General features: G+C 35.1%; 1 protein-coding gene across 3 annotated transcripts in view; it reads left to right on the top strand.

Moving 5' to 3' along the window:
• LOC150098493 (uncharacterized) overlaps positions 1–12,176 on the top strand; it is a 137,208-nt gene that overhangs the window by 115,869 nt on the left and 9,163 nt on the right. For all 3 annotated transcript variants that reach the window (XM_090405356.1, XM_090405357.1, XM_090405358.1), the window contains one exon: positions 7,520–8,148. In XM_090405356.1, the coding sequence (XP_090261482.1) occupies positions 7,520–8,148 (629 nt within the window). The remainder of the gene's footprint in view (positions 1–7,519; positions 8,149–12,176) is intronic.

Raw genomic sequence — 12,176 nt, 5'->3', positions numbered from 1 at the left:
GGGGTTGTTATAGGATCAATGGTGGAGAAGTTCTACAGAGAATAGTAGGAGATCAGGGGAGAACCAGAGGTCATCCCTGGAAACTGTATAAAGAGGGTGTGAGTAGGGGAGTGAGAGGCAGGTTTTTTTCGTGCAGAGTTGTGAATGATTGGAATGCCTTGCCTGAGAGTGTGGTGTCTGCAAGGAGTTTGAATGTGTTTAAGACCCAGTATGATGAGATGTGTGTGAGATAAAAGGACCTCCTAGATGAGTCTTTGACTCCATGAGGTCTTGTTTAATAATAATAATAATAATAATAATAAATGTGATATCCCATCCAGTCCCAGCCTTATTAACATTTAGTGCACTTAAAATTCTAAACACATCACATTCCCAAACTGTCAGTCTTTGTCCTCCTTCCTATGTTACTCAGCACTACTGACTTCTTAATATGAGAAATATAGTAACAAAATAATCAATTATTTAGATTTATGTGCTAGTTTGAACTCATTATAGAGTTTAATATATTCCAGCATATAAATAATTTAACAACGCATTTAATCACTGCTATATTTCATCTCATTCACTGAGACATCATTAAAGAAACAATATTAAAATTGCAAAAACATATAAATTTCACCAACACTAAGTTAAAGGATTAGACTGAAAGCTTAAAGTCGTGTTATGGTCACCTTCTATGGGTTCTGTTGACTAGCCTTAGCTGTGTTGGATGGTATGCCTAAGAATTAAAGTTACCCAAATTTTGGGAAGTTTAATGCAGCCATATTTATTAAGATAGGCTTCTTGTGACTATATGAGTAGTATATGACAATATACTTCTCATTCAACCAAATCTCAATATTCAACCAATATTTCACCTTGGTCACCACAGCATCTTCATGAGCACAAAGAAATATTGAACATGTGCCCAAAGGCACACACACACACTATAGATAGGCAAACACACTGATTGTAAAAGCAAGCTCCTACAGTCCTAACTGGCATCCTCTATGAGTTTGGTGATTTGCGCTTGCTGACAATATCAAAATGATGGGCTCCCAGATTTTTGTGATCCTAAAATTTTGTTTAATTTTGGGAAATGTAGTGCTGTGGCAGATTCCAGAAATATATTGAAGGCATAGCTATAGGCTCTCTCTCATAAATCTACAGTATGGCTACATTACATTGATGATGTGTTCTCCATTTGGCCACATTTCAGGTATACATTAGAAACATTTTTAGCACACCTCAGCAACCCCTTCTCTCTAAATCTGCAACAAACAAAATTAGGGATGCACCGAATGTTCAGTTTTGCTTCAGTATTTGGCCAATTCGGCAAGTTTTTTTTAGATATTCGGCTTCAGTCAAATCAGTAGAAAGATTCAGTTGGCCGAAGTAGAAAAATTCCTGTTAAATAATACATCATAAAAAAATGTAACTAATTGGGAAAAGCCTCTCCTTTTTTTTGCATGACAATTCAAATAGAAGGATTTTCAAGGCTAATGAGTAAACTTATTCCACAGTACAATTTCTCAGAAAAATATTTTCAATTCTAGCTACTGGCTTATTTTTGAAAGAGTTTTTTTTTTTTAATTTATTTTAGAAGTTGGAAATATTTACGAAGAAACTAGATGTATGCTACTCCAAAAAATGCTGAAAAATTCATTTTCCAATATCATAATTTATGCAAATTCATTTTGATTATCATCATCATCATGCGTATCAAGGATTTAGGCCTAGCATGGCCTGTTCCGGCCTTAGAAGTCATCGTTGAATCGTTTAAGAGGACGTCCTGGTTTTCTTTTACTTAACGGCTTGTACTTTAAGGCTTGTTTTGGTAATTTTTCTGTTTTCATTCTTTGAATGTGTTCCATCCATTTATGTTTATATTTTTTAATTTTTTCTATTACTGGTTCTTGGTTTAATTCGTTTCTTTTGTGATCAAATAGTGTATACTTTTCAGTTTTTCTCATAAACTTCATTTCTGCTGTTGTTAATCTTTGTTTGTCTTTTTGTTTTATTGTCCAGATTTCGCTTCCATACATTGAGACTGGTAGGGCTAATGTATTGTATACTTTTAGTCTGGTTTGTTTCTGAACTAGGTTTGGTTTGAATATAGAGTTAGTTATTTTTAAATATTTTGCAATTTTTATATCTTTTTATTTTCATATGTGATCATACATCCTAGGTAGTTAAATGAATTCACCTGTTCTAAGATCTTGTTATCTATTACTATTTTAGTTCTTGCTGGAACTTGTCCTTTATAGGCCATAGTTTTTGATTTTTCCGTTGATATTATCATACCATAATCTTTGGAGATCTCATTTAGATCTAAAATATCTTTCTGTAAGTTATCTTCAGAATTTGTAATTATTATTTGATCGTCGGCAAAGAGGAGAGTGTGTAGGTTTACTGTAGAAGAAAGTTTAATTCCTTGATGTAAATTTTTATTCCATTTTATTATTATTTCATTTAAGTAGATATTAAAAAGAGTTGCTGAGAGGGGGACATCCCTGTCAAACCCCTTGGTTTATCTCTCTTGTATATGATAGCTCGTGATTTAATCTTATTTGTATTTGATTATTTTCTTATATACTTGTGATAGCTTTTAGGATATTATTTGGTATTTGTCTTTCTTTTAATATGTTAAATAATATGTTTCTTTTAACTTTGTCAAATGCTTTTTCAAAGTCAATAAATGCAATATGTGTTTCTAAATTATTATTATTATTCGTGACACCACCAAGGAGTCCGACGACTCATCGCAGGAGGGCACCTACAACTGTCTCAATCACTACTCCGAACCTCTACTACGAATCATCTCCATCAACGCCATACTACCACAACTAGTATTTTTTTGTCTGTAAATTGCGTGTGTTCTGAAGGGCCGATTTGTCTGTATGCGGGATGAAAAACCCGAGTTTCCGGGAGAAAAAACCCTGCTACCTCCGTATTATATTCTCTTCTTTTCTCTATTATTAATTTTAGGCAAAAGGCCGGATCTATACATGAGCGTCCTTTTCTAAATCCATTCTGTACTTTTAAAATAAAGTTTTCAGAATATTTCATTAGTTTGTTATTTAAGATTCTGCTATATATTTTGTAACAGGAATCCATAATTATTCTGTTTCACAGTTTAAAATAAGTTTTGCTAATATTTGTGTTATTTGAAGAAATAAGGTGCAATATTTTGTTCTGATTTTTATGCTGCATTGTTTTATAAATACATTGTTCTCTATGAAATTAAATGATAGTTTTATTATATTGGAATGGAGGATATTATGAAACCATCTGTATCTTATAGCCAATTTAAAAAAATAAAGTGAAGTTTCGAAATTTACCAACGAGCTTAAGAGAACAAGCCCGGAATTGGAGTTGCTTTATGTGCACTATTTGAACATCACAAACTCTAATCTACAACCCATATATTCACCTTTTATTGATGCATTGAGTAAGTTTTACCAGCCTGACCAAGTTATTTAAAAGCAGAAGAGCTCATTTAGCACTGTAAGCTATGTCAGAAAGTTAAATTCATCATAAGTGATCTCTAGGTGGGTGCATAATAAAATATTAAACTGTAGAGCTAAGAAGCTTATATAGATGATGTAATTGACAATATTACAGATTCATGTATATTTTATAACAAAATAAAGGTTATTATAGACCAGATAATGTGGATGGTTGTGGTAATGAAATGTATAGTCAAATTAGCCAAACAAATAAGAAAAGGGGGTGATGATAATGGTGATTTTAATTATGGCAATATAGACTGGAATAATGAGATAGCAACTGGAAGCAAAGAAAATTAGTTTCTTGAGTTTTTGAGGGATAACTACTTCAGACAGTATGTAACAAAGGACACACGAGGAATGAGGGTCTTGGATTTGGTCATCTCATCAAAGGATGTAATTATAAATGAGGTGTAAAATCATCCACCATTACCTGGGTGGTTGCCAGCAGTGTGAAGATCTCTGTGAGAAAAGGGTATGTGGAACTGCAAGGGAGGTGATTATGAAGAGCTCAGGAGACAGCTTGTGGGTGTAGCATGGAATGATGGGTAAGTTGGAAAAGAGATCAATGCAGCTTGGGGGATTTTCAAAAACTATCTAGTATATGCAATATCTAAGTGTATTCCAAGAGTGAGTAGGTTAAATAAGGTAGGGTGTGAGATAAATGAATAAAGAGATTAAGCATGCAATACAGAGAAAGAAGGCATTGTGGAGGCAGCATAAGACAAGTGGAAATAACCAATTCCATGAGATCTACAAAGACCAGGAAAGGAGGGTGACTTGGTTGGTAAGGGTAGCTAAAGAGAGGTATGAACAACAGTTAGCTAATGAAGCCAAAAAGAATCCTAAGGAGTTCTTTCGATATGTAGCCAGCAAAAGAAATAATGATTATGGAAGGATGACATTGATAGGAGAAAATGGTATAAAGACAGCTCTTGCAGAATGTGTGGTAAAGATACTTAATGAGCAGTTCATAATGGTCTTTCAATCTTGTGAATGTGACTTCATGGAGAGATTGAGAGCAGTAGATGATGGGGAGGAGAGACTGACTGTAAGTGAGCAAGAGGTGTATGGGGAGTTGAGTAAACTAGATGTTAATGAGGCTGTGGGACTTGATATAGTTTGCCCACCGATTAGAGATCCTTCGACACTTTTGCGCATCTCAGAAAAAGGAGAATCCATTCCGATAATAGGGTAATCAGTCCGTATAGTGGGATGAGTTGTTTATTATTACACGTCGGAAAATTAACTTCTCTTTTATGATTATTGTAGTTAACTATGTTGCTTGTATAACAGTTGGAAAATTTTACCTATAAAGCACGTGATTTCGCGTGTTGGCGACCAATTTGGACGTTCTTCATTTCTTTCTCCCCTTCAGCATGAATCGACTATTCTTGGAAAGATGCGAAGTAGGGACCTATAAATGGTGAGCGAACTATAATATATCACCATGTATTCTGCAGGAATGTGCCAGGGAATTGACACCTGCCTTGACATATTTTTTTAATACGAGTCTTACACTCGGTCAAGTTCCTAAGGAGTGGAAGGAGGGCAAGATTGTGCCACTTCATAAAGGAGGTGATCGAACTCAAGCATCAAACTCTAGGCCTATCTGTGTGTCAGGTGTTGTGGTTAAGTCATTGGAGAAGCTTGTGAGAACTAGGATCCAGAGTTGGGTTGGCAACAATGGCATTATCTTTGAAGGACAGCATGGATTTGCTAAAGGGAGGTCATGTTTTAGTAATCTACTTACTTATTACAATAAATTGACTGCTTCCTTGGACAGAGGAGAAGGATACACAGTAATATACTTGGATTTCGCAAAGGCTTTTGATAGAGTACCTCATTATAAGTTGACAGTCAAACTAGAGCAGATGGGGTTGGATATTAGATTAGTGCATTGGAATGGAGACTGGCTATATGATAGGTATCAACAAGTTGTGTATGGGGGAGCGATATCCAGGAAAAGGAACGTCACTAGTGGAGTGCCTCAGGGGGTCTGTTTTAGGGCCATTACTGTTTGACTTGTAGATTAATGACATAGATGAGGATTTGGATGGTGATATAGTTGTTTGCAGATGATACAAAGTTGGGACGAACCATGAAGAGTAGTGAAGATGTTGTGGCCTTAAGAGAAGACTTGAATAAATTGAGTGATTGGGCACGGAAATGGGGATGTGAGTTCAATGTTGCAAAATGTAAGATTTTAAAATTTGGAAAACAAAGATGGGATGCAGAATTTATACTTGGTGAGGATATATCGTTGGAGGTGGAAGAAATAAGAGATCTGGGTGTGATAGTAGATAAGGATCTGAAATTTAGGGGACACATAGCCAAATTTGTGAAGATAACACAAAAGCTTCTGGGAATGATGCGGAGGACACTGACGTGTAAAAGTAGGGAGATTCTTGTTCCGTTGTATAAGGCTTTGATTAGGCCACACACTATTGTGCCCAGATTTGGTCACCTGGTTTTCAGAAGGATGAAGAGATGTTGGAAAGGGTCCAAAGGCGACTGACTAAAGTAGGTTCTGATCTCTGGAATGTCGAGTATGAGGAAAGATTGAGAAGATGTAATTTGCAGAGTATGGCGGACAGGAGGAAGAGGGGAGATATGATAAAGACCTACAAGTTGGTAAAGGGTTGTTATAGGATTAATGCTGGAGAAGTTCTACATAAAATAGTGGGAGATAGGGGGGAGAACCAGAGGTCATCCCTGGAAACTGTATAAAGAGTGTGTGAGTAGGGGAGTGAGACGCAGGTTTTTTCGTGCAGAGTTGGAAATGATTGGAACACCTTGCCTGAGAGTATGGTGTCTGCAAGGAGTTTGAGTGTGCTTAAGACAGATGTGCTGTATGTGTGTGATAAAAGGACCTCCCAGATGAGTCTTTGACTCCATGACTTCTTGTGGTATAATGATATGGAAACGAGGAAAAGTAAGAAATGTTGAAAATTTTTCTTACTTTCAAAAAATTAGCATATAGCTTATGAGAAGGTTATGTTCTTACAATCTCTGGAAATTTTTTGAAATCTTTTTTTCTACATTTGACCATAAAATATTAATGGATCCATAATATCCTCCATTATGATATCTCACTTATTTCAAATTGAAGCATCTTGGTTCTCTGTTTAAAAATTTGATAGTCATTATATTTAGGGAAAGCAAAATTTATTTTGCTTTCTCTAAATATATATATATATATATTTTTTTTTTTTTTTTTCTTGTAGACACATGATTAAGTGAAGTATTATTATTCATGTATTTTAAACTTTCTTCATTCTCCAATTTGGCCAAAGTACTTAATATTTGGTAAAAGCATAATTAATTAAAATTTACACATTGTGAATTAAATTTTATAAACAATTGCTTTGAACAAAAAAAAATTATGCTCATTAAAATTTCTTATCAATTTTTAATGAATAATAATATTATTATTTTTTAAACATTTGTTTATAAAATTTAATTTGGTGTGCTTTGGCTGAATGTTCAGTGCTTCAGCCAAATTTTAAACCTTTAAACCAAATATTCAGTATTTGGTGCTTTGATCAGAACCTGCTTTGGCGCTTCCTTACACAAAATCCATCTTTTATATCTGGGGCACCCCAGAAAAAATTGCATGCATTCTGAAAAATATAATATATGAGAGATCCACGTCCATCAAGCTTTATTAAAAACTGGCTGCCCTTATCTGCTTATCTGAAGATCCTCTCCACTATCTGGACCTTCATGGAGTCTACAGAATCCCTTGTTCCTGCAAGCTTCAGTACTTTGGTCACACAAAAAGACCTACCAACATCCATCTGGAAGAAGTTGGCAGATCATGATATGGATCACTAGATCCAATGGAAGAAAACCTTCCTATTTTATTTATTTACTATATCTATTGCATGTATAGGAAAGGAGGTATATGCAGTCTTCTAATCTGTAAAGAGAAGGATATTTCTTTGTGAATGTAATAAAATTTTTACAGTGGAGTATTTAATTTAAATTTATATTTGCAGTATGTGTAATTTAAATTATTTGTTTTGCAGAATTTTTGAAATCAAGAAAACTGGATAAATTGCATTGTAAACAACCTCTGGTGGATGTGCATAATACTAATAACTCTGCCATTTCTATAGGAGAGCATTTGTGTTCAGCTGCAGATGCTTCTTCTCAAAGTGTATTTCACGAGCAAGATGTTTTGATCTCATTGACAGGTCAGTCAAAAATAGAGAATAGCCTTCAAAATGAATTGGACTTCGATTCAACGTCAGTAACAGAGTCAACCTTTGAAACTCAAGAACAAGAAAAACCTGATAGTATCCTTGATTTTTTCCCTTTCAGTTCACATACACCTACCAGCATTCTTTCCTATGGACATACTTCAACTTTAAATAATTTGCCAGTAATCAGCTGCCAAATAGATAGAATAAATATGTATCATGGTTTAGTCAGTGCACAGGAAGAATCCTATGTGCCGCAGCTCTTAATGCCATCTTTTGCAAATAACATAGATATTACTATATTTTTAACACATACAGCTAATGACACACCAAGTGCAATGAGGATTGCTCAAGTACTACGACAGTATTTTGGTATACAAGTCATTCTTCCTAATGACGAACAGTTTTTAAGAAGTATTCACGGTTCTCGACATTTGGATATTATACTCAACAAGGTTTGTTTTAATAGATTCTTAATATTTCTTTCTTATTTAAGTGCCACAGTTGGTCTAAAAATATATTTATTTTGCTTGCCTTTTGATGTCTTCCCCATTAAGAAATTATTGTAATTGTGTTAGTATATTTTTATTTATAGCTTATCGTGTATGCTCCTCTTAAATTTGATGTGATTTTTTGAAAGTAGTTTTTCTTTTAAGTATGATATTATTTTTTGTGTCTTGAAAAACTATCCAAGAATTGTGAATTTTGGCTTCTCTCTTTCTTCTTCGCAATTTTTGCTGCATAAAAAACATTTTGTCTTGTGTATCAAAATACAGTAGAAGTTTTTTATAACATTAGCTCAAAATGAGCAAAAAAATTGTTGATATGGCAAATGTTTTTTTAACATAGCCAGTTGAGCATAAAGAAAAGTGAAAATTTCTTCAGAATCAAACAGAAGTAGGAGTTTTATTTATCTGATTCTCACCCACAAAGGTTCTAATCCTATACTACTTTAGTATAGGATTAGAACCTTTTAATCCTATAAAAGATTAAGACTTATATGAATTCAGATTTTTTTATCATTTATTTAAAATTTTATTTATTTCTTATATTTGCTTGTATTTCTTGTATATGGCATGTTATACTCAGCTGGCATCCACCTTATAGCATTAAATCAAGTCTGCAGTTAGGAAAATGGTGATAAATGACTACCTTCAAACTCTCCACCACCTTCACTTCATTGTTTAAAGTAATGGAGACAATTCTCAATAGTCTACCTAGAGAAACTGTCAGCTAATCAGTGACCACTAGTATGGATTTTACCAGTCAAGAACTACACTCTATTACCCACCTCTGAACCTTGGAAAGGTTGGAGAAACCTGTATTGTTTCCACTTGATATTTCCAAGCTATTTGATAGGGTTTAGCACTGAGAGATTCTCAGCAAAATGCTATCTTGTGGGCTGCCTTCCTCCCTTTGTAATCAGAGTTTTCAGTTTTCTCTTAGGCCTTTCTCTACATGTAATGGTGAAGGATATTTTCTTTTCAGATTTTCCTATTAATGCCGGTGTTCCTCAGCTTGGCCACCCTCTTCCTTATAAACACAGACAGCCTACTCCTCACTGCTCTCAAACCCCATTCACAATTCTGATGATAGCACTCTTCACTCATTTGGCCTGTAGTGCTGAAACATCCTTCAAGACCATCTGCAATAAGTGCCTAAATACTGCTCTCCACACTACCCAGTGGAATGATAACAATCTAGTCATTTTCAATGCTTCAAAGCAGTTTTGTCTTTTTTTCTCACAAAAAAAGACCTTAGTTTTTCTCTCTTTACCTTTGACAATGCTCACCTTCAGCAGTCAACATCAGATCTTTCTTTTCAGAGTAACTCTTACTCCTTCCCTTTTCTAGCATAATAGCATCACTTCTATTGCATCCTCAACTTTCAGAAAATTTGGTATCTTCTTTTTCTCAAGACATTTTTATTTGTCCAGTTGCTTGCTTTGTGCAAATTTCAAATCTGTCCATAATAAGTTTAGTTTAATTCTTTATCCAAGTGTGAGCAAACAAAGTTTGCGCCTGAAAATATCTTCAGGACTGAATATGGTGTTTGCTGTGAGTTGCCCAGTACAACACTGGGCAACTCACAGCAAAGGTGGACCAAGCTACCATCACTCCTATTCCAGTATCTCCCATAATGCAAAACACATCTCCTTGCAGATATGTATAATGTTATGCATTAAGGGATTGGCCACTACCCAGACTAGTTTCGACCTTTATTGAGGTCTCTTCAGTGGGAGCTAGGCCCATTGGTGGAGATACCAGGCAGAAGCAATAGCGAGGTCATCTTTACCTATAGGAGTTGCCAAAAGGTGTGCCACCTTTTTTTTATTAAATTACTCTGGATTTAGAGAAAGATGTTGAAAGTTTATTTTTCACTTGGTAGTGGCCAGTCCCTTAATGCATAACATTATACATATCTGCAAGGAGATGTGTTTTGCATTATGGGAGATACTGGAATAGGAACGATGGTAGCTTGGTCCACCTTTGCTGCGAGTTGCCCAGTGTTGTACTTATCCCAGTAAGGTAGTACAACACCATATTCAGCCCTAAAGATATTTTCAAGCGCAAACTTTGTTTGCTCACACTTGGATAAAGGATTAAACTAAATTTATTATAGTCTAACCAAGTGAAAAATAAACTTTCAACACCTTTCTTTATTTATTAAATTAATCCAGAGTAATTTAATAAAAAAAGGTGGCACACCTTTTGGCAACTCCTATAGGTAAAGATGACCTCGCTATTGCTTCTGCCTGGTATCTCCACCACTGGGCCTGGCTCCCACTGAAGAAACCTCAATAAAGGTCGAAACTAGTCTGGGTAGTGGCCAATCCCTTAATGCATAACATTATACATATCTGCAAGGAGATGTGTTTTGCATTATGGGAGATACTGGGATAGGAATGATGGTAGCTTGGTCCACCTTTGCTGTAAGTTGCCTGGTGTTGTACTACCCCTTACCCCAGTAAGGTAGTACAACACCATATTCAGTCCTGAAGATATTTTCAGGTGCAAACTTTGTTTGCTCACACTTGGATAAAGGATTAAACTAAATTTATTATAGTCTAACCAAGTGAAAAATAAACTTTCAAAATCTGTCCACCCTTGTAATATTGCTTTCACATTTGTCATGGTGAATACCAAATACCTCTCTCAAATTCATGATGTTGTTTAGAAGAGAGCTGTGTGGTTGAATAATGACTTTTCTCTTACACAAGACTCTCTTCAGCCACTGTCTCACAAATGGTCAGTTTCTGCATTGTGTCTCTTAAACATGGGCATTGTTCAGCAGTGCTAGCATCCATTATGTCCACCATTTTTGCTAGGCCTACAGCAGTTCAAATAACAGCTCTGCAACATTCTTTTAGTTGAACTGCTGACTTACGAAACTACCCTGTCATCTTTCATTCCATGTAACTCGGTTCTGTGGAATAGCCTTCCCCTTGAATTATTTCTCCAGGACTAACCTTTCAGCTCTTTAAGAGGAATATCAACTGATTACTTTGCTCATTATTATTTGATACAACTGATTATTTACTATAGGGTTTACAGCCACTCATACATGGAAGTGATGTGTGTATATATATATATATATATATATATATAGAGAGAGAGAGAGAGAGAGAGAGAGAGAGAAAGTATATAGACTTTACCAGTTCATGAATATGTAAGAAAGAATTAATAAGACAAAATACTGGAATAAGATGGTAACAATTATTTTAATTAACAACATGATGTTTCATTCTAATTGCATGGGATTTCTTCAGGTTCAAACATACAAATTAGTAGACAAACAGTCCTGGCCTGTCAGGTATCTTCTCCCTCCAGGAGATTGACTACCATGTGTCTCCACCATGTCCTATTCTGCGCCTCTCTGCTGCATTCCTCATATGAGAGATAGGTCCAGTTTTCTATATTTGTCTTTGTCTTCCTCTCTTTTTCTTTTCCTCAGCAGTTCCTTCAAGAAGTGTCCTCTGTAGGCAGTTATGTCTCAGAATATGTCCAAAATATCTGACTTTTCTCTTTTTAATTTCTTTCATCAGGCTCCTGTTTACACCTACCATCTCTAGTACCTCTTCATTTGTCTTTCCATGATATTCTCATAATTCTTCACAGCATCCACATTTCAAAGGCCTCCAGTTTTTTCATACTCAGATTGGAGAGTGTCCATGTCTCTACTCCATATAATAATGTAGACCATATGTAGCATTTGGAAATTCTTAGTCTTGTTTTCAGATTTAATTCTCTAGATGTTAGTAGATTTTTCATCTTGTTGAAAGTTGACCTTGCAATTTCAATCCTTATTCTAATTTAATCTTCTGTTTTGCCATTCTCTGTGATCAAGTGTCCGAGGTATATGTATTTTTGCACCTGTTCTCATTTATTTCCTTTTATATTGATGCATATTTTTGGTATTTTCTTTTCTCTTGAAATTATCATGATTTTTGTCTTTTTAAAGTTGAAACTGAGACCATACTGTT

Source organism: Typopeltis vanoorti, chromosome 15 (assembly GCF_054136105.1).
Source record: "Typopeltis vanoorti isolate ZY-2024b chromosome 15, IOZ_Tvanoo_1.0, whole genome shotgun sequence".
Taxonomy (NCBI): domain Eukaryota; kingdom Metazoa; phylum Arthropoda; class Arachnida; order Uropygi; family Thelyphonidae; genus Typopeltis; species Typopeltis vanoorti.
This window is presented reverse-complemented; position numbering and strand designations above follow the sequence as displayed.